We start from the raw sequence: 15,477 nt of genomic DNA, 5'->3' as shown, positions 1-15,477 counted from the left end.
ATGGGGTTGTTAGGGAGGTGAATGCAAGAGTTTTGGAAAGAGGGGCAAGTATGAAGTCTGTTGGGGATGAGAGAGCTTGGGAAGTGAGTCAGTTGTTGTTCACTGATGATACAGCGCTGGTGGCTGATTCATGTGAGAAACTGCAGAAGCTGGTGACTGAGTTTGGTAAAGTGTGTGAAAGAAGAAAGTTAAGAGTAAATGTGAATAAGAGCAAGGTTATTAGGTACAGTAGGGTTGAGGGTCAAGTCAATTGGGAGGTAAGTTTGAATGTAGAAAAACTGGAGGAAGTAAAGTGTTTTAGATATCTGGGAGTGGATCTGGCAGCGGATGGAACCATGGGAGCAGAAGTGGATCATAGGGTGGGGGAGGGGGCGAAAATCCTGGGAGCCTTGAAGAATGTGTGGAAGCCGAGAACATTATCTCGGAAAGCAAAAATGGGTATGTTTGAAGGAATAGTGGTTCCAACAATGTTGTATGGTTGCGAGGCGTGGGCTATGGATAGAGTTGTGCGCAGGAGGATGGATGTGCTGGAAATGAGATGTTTGAGGACAATGTGTGGTGTGAGGTGGTTTGATCGAGTAAGTAACGTAAGGGTAAGAGAGATGTGTGGAAATAAAAAGAGCGTGGTTGAGAGAGCAGAAGAGGGTGTTTTGAAATGGTTTGGGCTCATGGAGAGAATGAGTGAGGAAAGATTGACCAAGAGGATATATGTGTCGGAGGTGGAGGGAACGAGGAGAAGTGGGAGACCAAATTGGAGGTGGAAAGATGGAGTGAAAAAGATTTTGTGTGATCGGGGCCTGAACATGCAGGAGGGTGAAAGGAGGGCAAGGAATAGAGTGAATTGGATCGATGTGGTATACAGGGCTTGACGTGCTGTCAGTGGATTGAATCAGGGTATGTGAAGCGTCTGGGGTAAATCATGGAAAGCTGTGTAGGTATGTATATGTGCGTGTGTGGACGTATGTATACACATGTGTATGGGGGTGGGTTGGGCCATTTCTTTCGTCTGTTTCCTTGCACTGCCTCGCAAACGTGGGAGACAGCGACAAAGCAAAAAAAAAAAAAAAAAAAATATATATATATATTTGTGTAAATAAATTATACATTTCCTTTTTTCCATAGCCAGAGGTTGAACCATTATGTGACATTCATTTTTTTCCATTCATTTCAAGCTAGAAGTTTCAGTTTTCTAAATTGTTTCTTACATTTTTCATATGTATATATATGTATGTGTGTGTGTGTGTATATGTGCGTGTGTATGTGTATGTGTGTGTATGTGTATATGTATATGTATATATGTATATTATCCCTGGGGATAGGGGTGAAAGAATACTTCCCACGTATTCCTCGCGTGTCGTAGAAAACGACTAGAGGGGACGGGAGCGGGGGGCCAGAAATCCTCCCCTCCTTGTATTAACTTTCTAAAATGGGAAACAGAAGAAGGAGTCACGCGGGGAGTGCTCATCCTCCTCGAAGGCTCAGAGTGGGGTGCCTAAATGTGTGTGGATGTAACCAAGATGTGAAAAAAGGAGAGATAGGTAGTATGTTTGAGGAAAGGAACCTGGATGTTTTGGCTCTGAGTGAAACGAAGCTCAAGGGTAAAGGGGAAGAGTGGTTTGGGAATGTCTGGGGAGTAAAGTCAGGGGTTAGTGAGAGGACAAGAGCAAGGGAAGGAGTAGCAATACTCCTGAAACAGGAGTTGTGGGAGTATGTGATAGAGTGTAAGAAAGTAAATTCTCGATTAATATGGGTAAAACTGAAAGTTGATGGAGAGAGGTGGGTGATTATTGGTGCATATGCACCTGGGCATGAGAAGAAAGATCAAGAGAGGCAAGTGTTTTGGGAGCAGCTGAATGAGTGTGTTAGTGGTTTTGATGCACGAGACCGGGTTATAGTGATGGGTGATTTGAATGCAAAGGTGAGTAATGTGGCAGTTGAGGGAATAATTGGTATACATGGGGTGTTCAGTGTTGTAAATGGAAATGGTGAAGAGCTTGTAGATTTATGTGCTGAAAAAGGACTGATGATTGGGAATACCTGGTTTAAAAAGCGAGATATACATAAGTATACTTATGTAAGTAGGAGAGATGGCCAGAGAGCGTTATTGGATTACGTGTTAATTGACAGGCGTGCGAAAGAGAGACTTTTGGATGTTAATGTGCTGAGAGGTGCAACTGGAGGGATGTCTGATCATTATCTTGTGGAGGCTAAGGTGAAGATCTGTATGGGTTTTCAGAAAAGAAGAGTGAATGTTGGGGTGAAGAGGGTGGTGAGAGTAAGTGAGCTTGAGAAGGAGACCTGTGTGAGGAAGTACCAGGAGAGACTGAGTACAGAATGGAAAAAGGTGAGAACAATGGAAGCAAGGGGAGTGGGGGAGGAATGGGATGTATTTAGGGAATCAGTGATGGATTGCGCAAAAGATGCTTGTGGCATGAGAAGAGTGGGAGGTGGGTTGATTAGAAAGGGTAGTGAGTGGTGGGATGAAGAAGTAAGAGTATTAGTGAAAGAGAAGAGAGAGGCATTTGGACGATTTTTGCAGGGAAAAAATGCAATTGAGTGGGAGATGTATAAAAGAAAGAGACAGGAGGTCAAGAGAAAGGTGCAAGAGGTGAAAAAAAGGGCAAATGAGAGTTGGGGTGAGAGAGTATCATTAAATTTTAGGGAGAATAAAAAGATGTTCTGGAAGGAGGTAAATAAAGTGCGTAAGACAAGGGAGCAAATGGGAACTTCAGTGAAGGGCGCAAATGGGGAGGTGATAACAAGTAGTGGTGATGTGAGAAGGAGATGGAGTGAGTATTTTGAAGGTTTGTTGAATGTGTTTGATGATAGAGTGGCAGATATAGGGTGTTTTGGTCGAGGTGGTGTGCAAAGTGAGAGGGTTAGGGAAAATGATTTGGTAAACAGAGGAGAGGTAGTGAAAGCTTTGCAGAAGATGAAAGCCGGCAAGGCAGCAGGTTTGGATGGTATTGCAGTGGAATTTATTAAAAAAGGGGGTGACTGTATTGTTGAGTGGTTGGTAAGGTTATTTAATGTATGTATGACTCATGGTGAGGTGCCTGAGGATTGGCGGAATGCGTGCATAGTGCCATTGTACAAAGGCAAAGGGGATAAGAGTGAGTGCTCAAATTACAGAGGTATAAGTTTGTTGAGTATTCCTGGTAAATTATATGGGAGGGTATTGATTGAGAGGGTGAAGGCATGTACAGAGCATCAGATTGGGGAAGAGCAGTGTGGTTTCAGAAGTGGTAGAGGATGTGTGGATCAGGTGTTTGCTTTGAAGAATGTATGTGAGAAATACTTAGAAAAGCAAATGGATTTGTATGTAGCATTTATGGATCTGGAGAAGGCATATGATAGAGTTGATAGAGATGCTCTGTGGAAGGTATTAAGAATATATGGTGTGGGAGGAAAGTTGTTAGAAGCAGTGAAAAGTTTTTATCGAGGATGTAAGGCATGTGTACGTGTAGGAAGAGAGGAAAGTGATTGGTTCTCAGTGAATGTAGGTTTGCGGCAGGGGTGTGTGATGTCTCCATGGTTGTTTAATTTGTTTATGGATGGGGTTGTTAGGGAGGTAAATGCAAGAGTTTTGGAAAGAGGGGCAAGTATGAAGTCTGTTGGGATGAGAGAGCTTGGGAAGTGAGTCAGTTGTTGTTCGCTGATGATACAGCGCTGGTGGCTGATTCATGTGAGAAACTGCAGAAGCTGGTGACTGAGTTTGGTAAAGTGTGTGGAAGAAGAAAGTTAAGAGTAAATGTGAATAAGAGCAAGGTTATTAGGTACAGTAGGGTTGAGGGTCAAGTCAATTGGGAGGTGAGTTTGAATGGAGAAAAACTGGAGGAAGTGAAGTGTTTTAGATATCTGGGAGTGGATCTGGCAGCGGATGGAACCATGGAAGCAGAAGTGGATCATAGGGTGGGGGAGGGGGCGAAAATTCTGGGGGCCTTGAAGAATGTGTGGAAGTCGAGAACATTATCTCGGAAAGCAAAAATGGGTATGTTTGAAGGAATAGTGGTTCCAACAATGTTGTATGGTTGCGAGGCGTGGGCTATGGATAGAGTTGTGCGCAGGAGGATGGATGTGCTGGAAATGAGATGTTTGAGGACAATGTGTGGTGTGAGGTGGTTTGATCGAGTGAGTAACGTAAGGGTAAGAGAGATGTGTGGAAATAAAAAGAGCGTGGTTGAGAGAGCAGAAGAGGGTGTTTTGAAGTGGTTTGGGCACATGGAGAGAATGAGTGAGGAAAGATTGACCAAGAGGATATATGTGTCGGAGGTGGAGGGAACGAGGAGAAGAGGGAGACCAAATTGGAGGTGGAAAGATGGAGTGAAAAAGATTTTGTGTGATCGGGGCCTGAACATGCAGGAGGGTGAAAGGAGGGCAAGGAATAGAGTGAATTGGAGCGATGTGGTATACCGGGGTTGACGTGCTGTCAGTGGATTGAATCAAGGCATGTGAAGCGTCTGGGGTAAACCATGGAAAGCTGTGTAGGTATGTATATTTGCGTGTGTGGACGTATGTATATACATGTGTATGGGGGGGGGTTGGGCCATTTCTTTCGTCTGTTTCCTTGCGCTACCTCGCAAACGCGGGAGACAGCGACAAAGTATAAAAAAAAAAAAAAAAAAAAAAAATATATATATATATATATATATATATATATATATATATATATATATATATATATATATATATATATATATTTTCCCTAACCCTCGCACTTTGCACACCACCTCGACCAAAACACCCTATATCTGCCACTCTATCATCAAACACATTCAACAAACCTTCAAAATACTCACTCCATCTCCTTTTCACATCACCACTACTTGTTATCACCTCCCCATTTGCGCCCTTCACTGAAGTTCCCATTTGCTCCCTTGTCTTATGCACTTTATTTACCTCCTTCCAGAACATCTTTTTATTCTCCCTAAAATTTAATGATACTCTCTCACCCCAACTCTCATTTGCCCTTTTTTTCACCTCTTGCACCTTTCTCTTGACCTCCTGTCTCTTTCTTTTATACGTCTCCCACTCAATTTCATTTTTTCCCTGCAAAAATCGTCCAAATGCCTCTCTCTTCTCTTTCACTAATACTCTTACTTCTTCATCCCACCACTCACTACCCTTTCTGATCAACCCACCTCCCACTCTTCTCATGCCACAAGCATCTTTTGCGCAATCCATCACTGATTCCCTAAATACATCCCATTCCTCCCCCACTCCCCTTACTTCCATTGTTCTCACCTTTTTCCATTCTGTACTCAGTCTCTCCTGGTACTTCCTCACACAAGTCTCCTTCCCAAGCTCTCTTACTCTCACCACCCTCTTCACCCCAACATTCACTCTTCTTTTCTGAAAATCCATACAAATCTTCACCTTAGCCTCCACAAGATTATGATCAGACATCCCTCCAGTTGCACCTCTCAGCACATTAACATCCAAAAGTCTCTCTTTCGCACGCCTGTCAATTAACACGTAATCCAATAATGCTCTCTGGCCATCTCTCCTACTTACATACGTATACTTATGTATATCTCGCTTTTTAAACCAGGTATTCCCAATCATCAGTCCTTTTTCAGCACATAAATCTACAAGCTCTTCACCATTTCCATTTACAACACTGAACACCCCATGTATACCAATTATTCCCTCAACTGCCACATTACTCACCTTTGCATTCAAATCACCCAACACTATAACCCGGTCTCGTGCATCAAAACCACTAACACACTCATTCAGCTGCTCCCAAAACACTTGCCTCTCATGATCTTTCTTCTCATGCCCAGGTGCATATGCACCAATAATCACCCATCTCTCTCCATCAACTTTCAGTTTTACCCATATTAATCGAGAATTTACTTTCTTACATTCTATCACATACTTCCACAACTCCTGTTTCAGGAGTACTGCTACTCCTTCCCTTGCTCTTGTCCTCTCACTAACCCCTGACTTTACTCCCAAGACATTCCCAAACCACTCTTCCCCTTTACCCTTGAGCTTCGTTTCACTCAGAGCCAAAACATCCAGGTTCCTTTCCTCAAACATACTACCTATCTCTCCTTTTTTCTCATCTTGGTTACATCCACACACATTTAGGCACCCCAATCTGAGCCTTCGAGGAGGATGAGCACTCCCCGCGTGACTCCTTCTTCTGTTTCCCATTTTAGAAAGTTAAAAAAATACAAGGAGGGGAGGATTTCTGGCCCCCCGCTCCTGTCCCCTCTAGTCGCTTTCTACGACACGCGAGGAATGCGTGGGAAGTATTCTTTCACCCCTATCCCCAGGGATGATATACATATATATATACACATACACACACATACACACACACACGCACATATACACACACACACACACATACATATATATACATGTGAAAAATGTAAGAAACAATTTAGAAAACTGAAACTTCTAGCTTCAGTTGGTAAACAGAGAAGAGGTAGTAAAAGCTTTGCGGAAGATGAAAGCAGGCAAGGGAGCAGGTTTGGATGGTATTGCAGTGGAATTTATTAAAAAAGGGGGTGACTGTATTGTTGACTGGTTGGTAAGGTTATTTAATGTATGTATGACTCATGGTGAGGTGCCTGAGGATTGGCGGAATGCGTGCATAGTGCCATTGTACAAAGGCAAAGGGGATAAGAGTGAGTGCTCAAATTACAGAGGTATAAGTTTGTTGAGTATTCCTGGTAAATTATATGGGAGGGTATTGATTGAGAGGGTGAAGGCATGTACAGAGCATCAGATTGGGGAAGAGCAGTGTGGTTTCAGAAGTGGTAGAGGATGTGTGGATCAGGTGTTTGCTTTGAAGAATGTATGTGAGAAATACTTAGAAAAGCAAATGGATTTGTATGTAGCATTTATGGATCTGGAGAAGGCATATGATAGAGTTGATAGAGATGCTCTGTGGAAGGTATTAAGAATATATGGTGTGGGAGGAAAGTTGTTAGAAGCAGTGAAAAGTTTTTATCGAGGATGTAAGGCATGTGTACGTGTAGGAAGAGAGGAAAGTGATTGGTTCTCAGTGAATGTAGGTTTGCGGCAGGGGTGTGTGATGTCTCCATGGTTGTTTAATTTGTTTATGGATGGGGTTGTTAGGGAGGTAAATGCAAGAGTTTTGGAAAGAGGGGCAAGTATGAAGTCTGTTGGGGATGAGAGAGCTTGGGAAGTGAGTCAGTTGTTGTTCGCTGATGATACAGCGCTGGTGGCTGATTCATGTGAGAAACTGCAGAAGCTAGTGACTGAGTTTGGTAAAGTGTGTGGAAGAAGAAAGTTAAGAGTAAATGTGAATAAGAGCAAGGTTATTAGGTACAGTAGGGTTGAGGGTCAAGTCAATTGGGAGGTGAGTTTGAATGGAGAAAAACTGGAGGAAGTGAAGTGTTTTAGATATCTGGGAGTGGATCTGGCAGCGGATGGAACCATGGAAGCGGAAGTGGATCATAGGGTGGGGGAGGGGGTGAAAATTCTGGGGGCCTTGAAGAATGTGTGGAAGTCGAGAACATTATCTCGGAAAGCAAAAATGGGTATGTTTGAAGGAATAGTGGTTCCAACAATGTTGTATGGTTGCGAGGCGTGGGCTATGGATAGAGTTGTGCGCAGAAGGATGGATGTGCTGGAAATGAGATGTTTGAGGACAATGTGTGGTGTGAGGTGGTTTGATCGAGTGAGTAACGTAAGGGTAAGAGAGATGTGTGGAAATAAAAAGAGCGTGGTTGAGAGAGCAGAAGAGGGTGTTTTGAAGTGGTTTGGGCACATGGAGAGAATGAGTGAGGAAAGATTGACCAAGAGGATATATGTGTCGGAGGTGGAGGGAACGAGGAGAAGAGGGAGACCAAATTGGAGGTGGAAAGATGGAGTGAAAAAGATTTTGTGTGATCGGGGCCTGAACATGCAGGAGGGTGAAAGGAGGGCAAGGAATAGAGTGAATTGGAGCGATGTGGTATACCGGGGTTGACGTGCTGTCAGTGGATTGAATCAAGGCATGTGAAGCGTCTGGGGTAAACCATGGAAAGCTGTGTAGGTATGTATATTTGCGTGTGTGGATGTATGTATATACATGTGTATGGGGGGGGGGTTGGGCCATTTCTTTCGTCTGTTTCCTTGCGCTACCTCGCAAACGCGGGAGACAGCGACAAAGTATAAAAAAAAAAAAAAAAAAATATATATATATATATATATATATATATATATATATATATATATATATATATATATATATATATATATATATATATATATATATATATATTTTCCCTAACCCTCGCACTTTGCACACCACCTCGACCAAAACACCCTATATCTGCCACTCTATCATGAAACACATTCAACAAACCTTCAAAATACTCACTCCATCTCCTTTTCACATCACCACTACTTGTTATCACCTCCCCATTTGCGCCCTTCACTGAAGTTCCCATTTGCTCCCTTGTCTTACGCACTTTATTTACCTCCTTCCAGAACATCTTTTTATTCTCCCTAAAATTTAATGATACTCTCTCACCCCAACTCTCATTTGCCCTTTTTTTCACCTCTTGCACCTTTCTCTTGACCTCCTGTCTCTTTCTTTTATACGTCTCCCACTCAATTTCATTTTTTCCCTGCAAAAATTGTCCAAATGCCTCTCTCTTCTCTTTCACTAATACTCTTACTTCTTCATCCCACCACTCACTACCCTTTCTGATCAACCCACCTCCCACTCTTCTCATGCCACAAGCATCTTTTGTGCAATCCATCGCTGATTCCCTAAATACATCCCATTCCTCCCCCACTCCCCTTACTTCCATTGTTCTCACCTTTTTCCATTCTGTACTCAGTCTCTCCTGGTACTTCCTCACACAAGTCTCCTTCCCAAGCTCTCTTACTCTCACCACCCTCTTCACCCCAACATTCACTCTTCTTTTCTGAAAATCCATACAAATCTTCACCTTAGCCTCCACAAGATTATGATCAGACATCCCTCCAGTTGCACCTCTCAGCACATTAACATCCAAAAGTCTCTCTTTCGCACGCCTGTCAATTAACACGTAATCCAATAATGCTCTCTGGCCATCTCTCCTACTTACATACGTATACTTATGTATATCTCGCTTTTTAAACCAGGTATTCCCAATCATCAGTCCTTTTTCAGCACATAAATCTACAAGCTCTTCACCATTTCCATTTACAACACTGAACACCCCATGTATACCAATTATTCCCTCAACTGCCACATTACTCACCTTTGCATTCAAATCACCCAACACTATAACCCGGTCTCGTGCATCAAAACCACTAACACACTCATTCAGCTGCTCCCAAAACACTTGCCTCTCATGATCTTTCTTCTCATGCCCAGGTGCATATGCACCAATAATCACCCATCTCTCTCCATCAACTTTCAGTTTTACCCATATTAATCGAGAATTTACTTTCTTACATTCTATCACATACTTCCACAACTCCTGTTTCAGGAGTACTGCTACTCCTTCCCTTGCTCTTGTCCTCTCACTAACCCCTGACTTTACTCCCAAGACATTCCCAAACCACTCTTCCCCTTTACCCTTGAGCTTCGTTTCACTCAGAGCCAAAACATCCAGGTTCCTTTCCTCAAACATACTACCTATCTCTCCTTTTTTCTCATCTTGGTTACATCCACACACATTTAGGCACCCCAATCTGAGCCTTCGAGGAGGATGAGCACTCCCCGCGTGACTCCTTCTTCTGTTTCCCATTTTAGAAAGTTAAAAAAATACAAGGAGGGGAGGATTTCTGGCCCCCCGCTCCTGTCCCCTCTAGTCGCTTTCTACGACACGCGAGGAATGCGTGGGAAGTATTCTTTCACCCCTATCCCCAGGGATGATATACATATATATATACACATACACACAGATACACACACACACGCACATATACACACACACACACACATACATATATATACATGTGAAAAATGTAAGAAACAATTTAGAAAACTGAAACTTCTAGCTTCAGTTGGTAAACAGAGAAGAGGTAGTAAAAGCTTTGCGGAAGATGAAAGCAGGCAAGGGAGCAGGTTTGGATGGTATTGCAGTGGAATTTATTAAAAAAGGGGGTGACTGTATTGTTGACTGGTTGGTAAGGTTATTTAATGTATGTATGACTCATGGTGAGGTGCCTGAGGATTGGCGGAATGCGTGCATAGTGCCATTGTACAAAGGCAAAGGGGATAAGAGTGAGTGCTCAAATTACAGAGGTATAAGTTTGTTGAGTTTCCTGGCAAATTATATGGGAGGGTATTGATTGAGAGGGTGAAGGCATGTACAGAGCATCAGATTGGGGAAGAGCAGTGTGGTTTCAGAAGTGGTAGAGGATGTGTGGATCAGGTGTTTGCTTTGAAGAATGTATGTGAGAAATACTTAGAAAAGCAAATGGATTTGTATGTAGCATTTATGGATCTGGAGAAGGCATATGATAGAGTTGATAGAGATGCTCTGTGGAAGGTATTAAGAATATATGGTGTGGGAGGCAAGTTGTTAGAAGCAGTGAAAAGTTTTTATCGAGGATGTAAGGCATGTGTACGTGTAGGAAGAGAGGAAAGTGATTGGTTCTCAGTGAATGTAGGTTTGCGGCAGGGGTGTGTGATGTCTCCATGGTTGTTTAATTTGTTTATGGATGGGGTTGTTAGGGAGGTGAATGCAAGAGTTTTGGAAAGAGGGGCAAGTATGAAGTCTGTTGGGGATGAGAGAGCTTGGGAAGTGAGTCAGTTGTTGTTCGCTGATGATACAGCGCTGGTGGCTGATTCATGTGAGAAACTGCAGAAGCTGGTGACTGAGTTTGGTAAAGTGTGTGGAAGAAGAAAGTTAAGAGGAAATGTGAATAAGAGCAAGGTTATTAGGTACAGTAGGGTTGAGGGTCAATTCAATTGGGAGGTGAGTTTGAATGGAGAAAAACTGGAGGAAGTGAAGTGTTTTAGATATCTGGGAGTGGTTCTGGCAGCGGATGGAACCATGGAAGCGGAAGTGGATCATAGGGTGGGGGAGGGTGCAAAAATTCTGGGAGCCTTGAAGAATGTGTGGAAGTCGAGAACATTATCTCGGAAAGCAAAAATGGGTATGTTTGAAGGAATAGTGGTTCCAACAATGTTGTATGGTTGCGAGGCGTGGGCTGTGGTTAGAGTTGTGCGCAGGAGGATGGATGTGCTGGAAATGAGATGTTAGAGGACAATGTGTGGTGGAAGGTGGTTTGATCGAGTAAGTAACGTAAGGGTAAGAGAGATGTGTGGAAATAAAAAGAGCGTGGTTGAGAGAGCAGAAGAGGGTGTTTTGAAGTGGTTTGGGCACATGGAGAGAATGAGTGAGGAAAGATTGACCAAGAGGATATATGTGTCGGAGGTGGAGGGAACAAGGAGATGTGGGAGACCAAATTGGAGGTGGAAAGATGGAGTGAAAAAGATTTTATGTGATTGGGGCCTGAACATGCAGGAGGGTGAAAGGGGGGCAAGGAATAGAGTGAATTGGATCGATGTGGTATACCGGGGTTGACGTGCTGTCAGTGGATTGAATCAGGGCATGTGAAGCGTCTGGGGTAAACCATGGAAAGCTGTGTAGGTATGTATATTTTCGTGTGTGGACGTATGTATATACATGTGTATGGGGATGGGTTGGGCCATTTCTTTCGTCTGTTTCCTTGCGCTACCTCACAACGGGGACGGGAGTGGGGGGCCAGAAATCCTCCACTCCTTGTATTTTTTTTATTTTTTTTTTTTAACTTTCTAAAATGGGAAACAGAAAATATATATATTTTTATTTTTTTTTTCTTCTTCTAAACTATTCGCCATTTTCCTCGTTAGCGAGGTAGCATTAAGAACAGAGGACTGGGCCTTTTTTGGAATTCCTCACCTGGCCCCCTCTGTTCCTTCTTTTGGAAAATTGAAAAAAAAAAAAAAACGAGAGGGGAGGATTTCCAGCCCCCCGCTCCCTCCCCTTTTAGTCGCCTTCTACGACACGCAGGGAATACATGGGAAGTATTCTTAATCCCCTATCCCCAGGGATAATATATATATGTGTGTGTTTATATTGAAATGTATGGGTATGTATATATGCGTGTGTGGACGTGTATGTATATACATGTATATGTGGGAGGGTTGGGCCATTCTTTCTTCTGTTTCCTTGTGCTACCTGGCTAATACAGGAGATGGCGACAAAGGATAATAAATGATAAATAAATGAATAGATATGTATAGATATATATGGAGTCAAAAAGATTTTGAGTGATCGGGGCCTGAACATGCAGGAGGGTGAAAGACGTGCAAGGAATAGAGTGAATTGGAACGATGCGGTATCCGGGGGTTGACGTGCTGTCAATGGATTGAACCAGGGCATGTGAAGCGTCTGGGGTAAACCATGGAAAGTTTTGTGGGCCTGGATGTTGAAAGGGAGCTGTGGTTTCAGTGCATTATACATGACAGCTAGAGACTGAGTGTTAACGAATGTGGCCTTTGTTGTCTTTTCCTAGCGCTACCTCGCGCACATGCGGGGAGAAGGGTTGTTATTTCATGTGTGGCGGGATGGCGATGAGAATAAATAAAGGCAGACAGTATGAATTATGTATATGTGTATATATGTATATGTCTGTGTGTGTATATATATGTATACGTTGAGATGTATAGGTATGTTTATTTGCGTTTGTGGACGTGTATGTATATACATGTGTATGTGGGTGGTTTGGGCCATTCTTTTGTCTATTTCCTTGCGCTACCTCGCTAACGTGGGAGACAGCGAGAAATTGAAATGAATAAATGAATAGATATGTGTGCGTGTGTGTGTGTGTGTGTGTGTGTTGAAATAAGAAGAGCTGTAGTGTTATCATGCTCCTTAATTTTGCATTAACCAATGAGCATCCTTAATTAAAAAATTTCTGGGCTCCAGCTATCAGATCTGAGTGAACAGGGTATACCAGTTATCACTTCCTTCCATGCCCCCTTCATTGATGTTCCCATTTGTTCTCTTGTCTTATGCACGTTATTTACCTCCTTCCAAAACTTCTTTTTACACTCTCAAAAGTTTACTGATACTCTCTCATCCCAACTCTCATTTGCCCTCTTTTTCAACTCTTGCACCTTCCTTTTGACCTTCTGCTGCTTTCTGTTATACATCTCTCAGTCCTTTGCACTACTTCCTTTCAAGTCTTGTGCAAATGCCTCTCTTTTCTCTTTCACTAACAACTTTACTTTTGCATTCCACTACTTACTACCCTTTCTAATCTTCCCACTTTCCACCTTTCTTATGCCACATGCATCTTTTGCATATGCCATTACTGCTTCCCTAAATACATCCCATTCCTCACCCACTACCCTCACATCATTTGCTCTTATCTTTTGCCATTCTACATTCAATCTCTCTTTGTACTTCCTCACACAAGTGTACTTTCCAAGCTCACTTACTCTCACCACTCTCTTCTCCTTGATATTCTCTCTTTATTTTTTGAAAACCTCTACAGATCTTCACCTTTGCCTCCACAAGATAGTGATCAGACGTCCAACCAGCTGCCTCTCTCAGCACATTAATATCCAAAAGTCTTTCTTTTACGTGCCTATCAATTAACACATAATCTAATAATGCCCATTGACCATCTCTCCTACTCCCATACATATACTTGTGTATATCTCTCTTTTCAAACCAGGTATTCCCAATCACCAGTCTTTTTCAGCACACAAATCCACAAGCTCTTCACCTTTTCCATTCACAACAATGAATACCCCATGTACACCAATTATACCCTCAAATGCCACATTACTCACCTTCGCATTAAATCAACCATTACTAATACCCGGTACTGTGCACCAAAACTGCAGATACACTCACTCAGCTGCTCCAAGAACATTTGCCTCTCAAGATCTTTCTTCTCATGACCAGGTGCATAAGCACCAATAATCACCCATCTCTCTCTATCCACTTTCAGTTTTACCCACATTAATCTAGAATTTACTTCCTTACACTCTACCACACACTCCCACAACTCCTGCTGTAGGAGTGATGCTACTCCTTCCTTAGCTCTTGTCCGCTCACCAAGCCCTGACTTTACTCCCAAGACTTTTCCAATACATTCTTCCCCTTTACCCTTGAGCTTCATTTCACACAGAGACAAAATGTCCAGGATTCTTTCCTCAAACATAATACCTGTCTCTCCTCTTTCCTCATCTTGGTTACTTTCACACACATTCAGACACCCCAATCGGAGCCTTCAAATAGGATGAGCACTCCCTGCATGACTCCTTCTGTTTCCTCTTTTAGAAATTGAAATACAGGAAGGAGAGGGTTTCCAGTTCCCCGCTCCTCTCCCCTTCAGTCACCTTCTACAACACATGGGGAATGCTAGGGAAGTATTCTTTCTCCCTATTCATGCAATATAACTTTTGAGTAAATGGAGAGGTCCCTGTAGTATAACCTTCCACATCGTGCCATTGTTTAAGGTTTAGGATATCCTGTGAACTTTTTTCTTTGATTATGATCCCAACTTGAACTTTATACCAGTCTCATACTTTTGCTAGTTTTCTCATATATGCTTTCAACTTTTTAGCATGAATTACTGCTCTACCTTTCTATATAATCTAAGAAGTATATGATGGAACCTTTGTTATTCTTATATTATGAATTGTGGAATACTTAGTACATACTTCTACCATGTATTTTGCAGGAAACCACAAACACGGTTGAGGTCAAAAGTGATAGTCCCTCTTCAGAAATCTTTAGAATCATGTCTGACTTACATGTACCTCTAACTGAGGAGCTGGGAACAGATGTACTCCCGCCTGACCTACCTCCCATGAGATATGATGTTCTTGGGGTTGATACACAAAAAATTTACACAAAGGTAAGGTTTTTTTTTTTACAGTATAAATTTATGTCATACTATTCTTGATTTAAACTTTCATTTATAGTATGTTTTAGCATGAATTTTTCCAAATGAGCAGGGGCTGAATACTTAGCAAACCTGTATATCATGTTGAGCACTCCCTCCCCCCTCCAATTATCAGGCTTGCTTGACCATTCTTTGAACAGATCATTGTGTTATGATTAATTAACTAAATTATATAAAGTATGAAAATGCTGTGAACAAGTCATTGATTACCAGTATTTGTGCATCATACTCATTGGGTCCTGTTTCTTGTATTCATATGCCATTGGTATTATCATTGAATTAGGTATAACCCTAGTTGATGGGTTAGCTGCAGCTTTGAGGCTACTCTGCAGTCAGAACCAGTAAAGTACTGTTTATGTATATGTATGTACCTCAGGTTGTGCAAGGTACCCATTGGATGTGAGGTAAGGGCTATAGATGAGGATGTATGGAGGAGGATGATTGTGTTGGAAATAAGATGTATAAAAACAATATGCATTTGAGTTGGTTTGATCAAGTAAGTAGTAAGTAATAAAAAGGTAAGAGAGAGGTATGGTAATCAGAAGAATGAGGTTTTACATGTGTTTACATGAGAAAGATAGACAACAGGAGGTCTGATTGGCC

At 42.3% G+C, this 15,477-nt stretch overlaps 1 protein-coding gene across 1 annotated transcript in view; it reads left to right on the top strand.

Moving 5' to 3' along the window:
- Positions 1-15,477, top strand: part of LOC139749142 (uncharacterized) — a 161,052-nt gene that overhangs the window by 114,113 nt on the left and 31,462 nt on the right. Inside the window, exon 5 of the mRNA XM_071662781.1 lies at positions 14,650-14,826. Coding sequence (XP_071518882.1) covers positions 14,650-14,826 — 177 coding nt within the window. The remainder of the gene's footprint in view (positions 1-14,649; positions 14,827-15,477) is intronic.

Source organism: Panulirus ornatus, chromosome 6 (assembly GCF_036320965.1).
Source record: "Panulirus ornatus isolate Po-2019 chromosome 6, ASM3632096v1, whole genome shotgun sequence".
Classification (NCBI taxonomy): Eukaryota; Metazoa; Arthropoda; class Malacostraca; order Decapoda; family Palinuridae; genus Panulirus; species Panulirus ornatus.
This window is presented reverse-complemented; position numbering and strand designations above follow the sequence as displayed.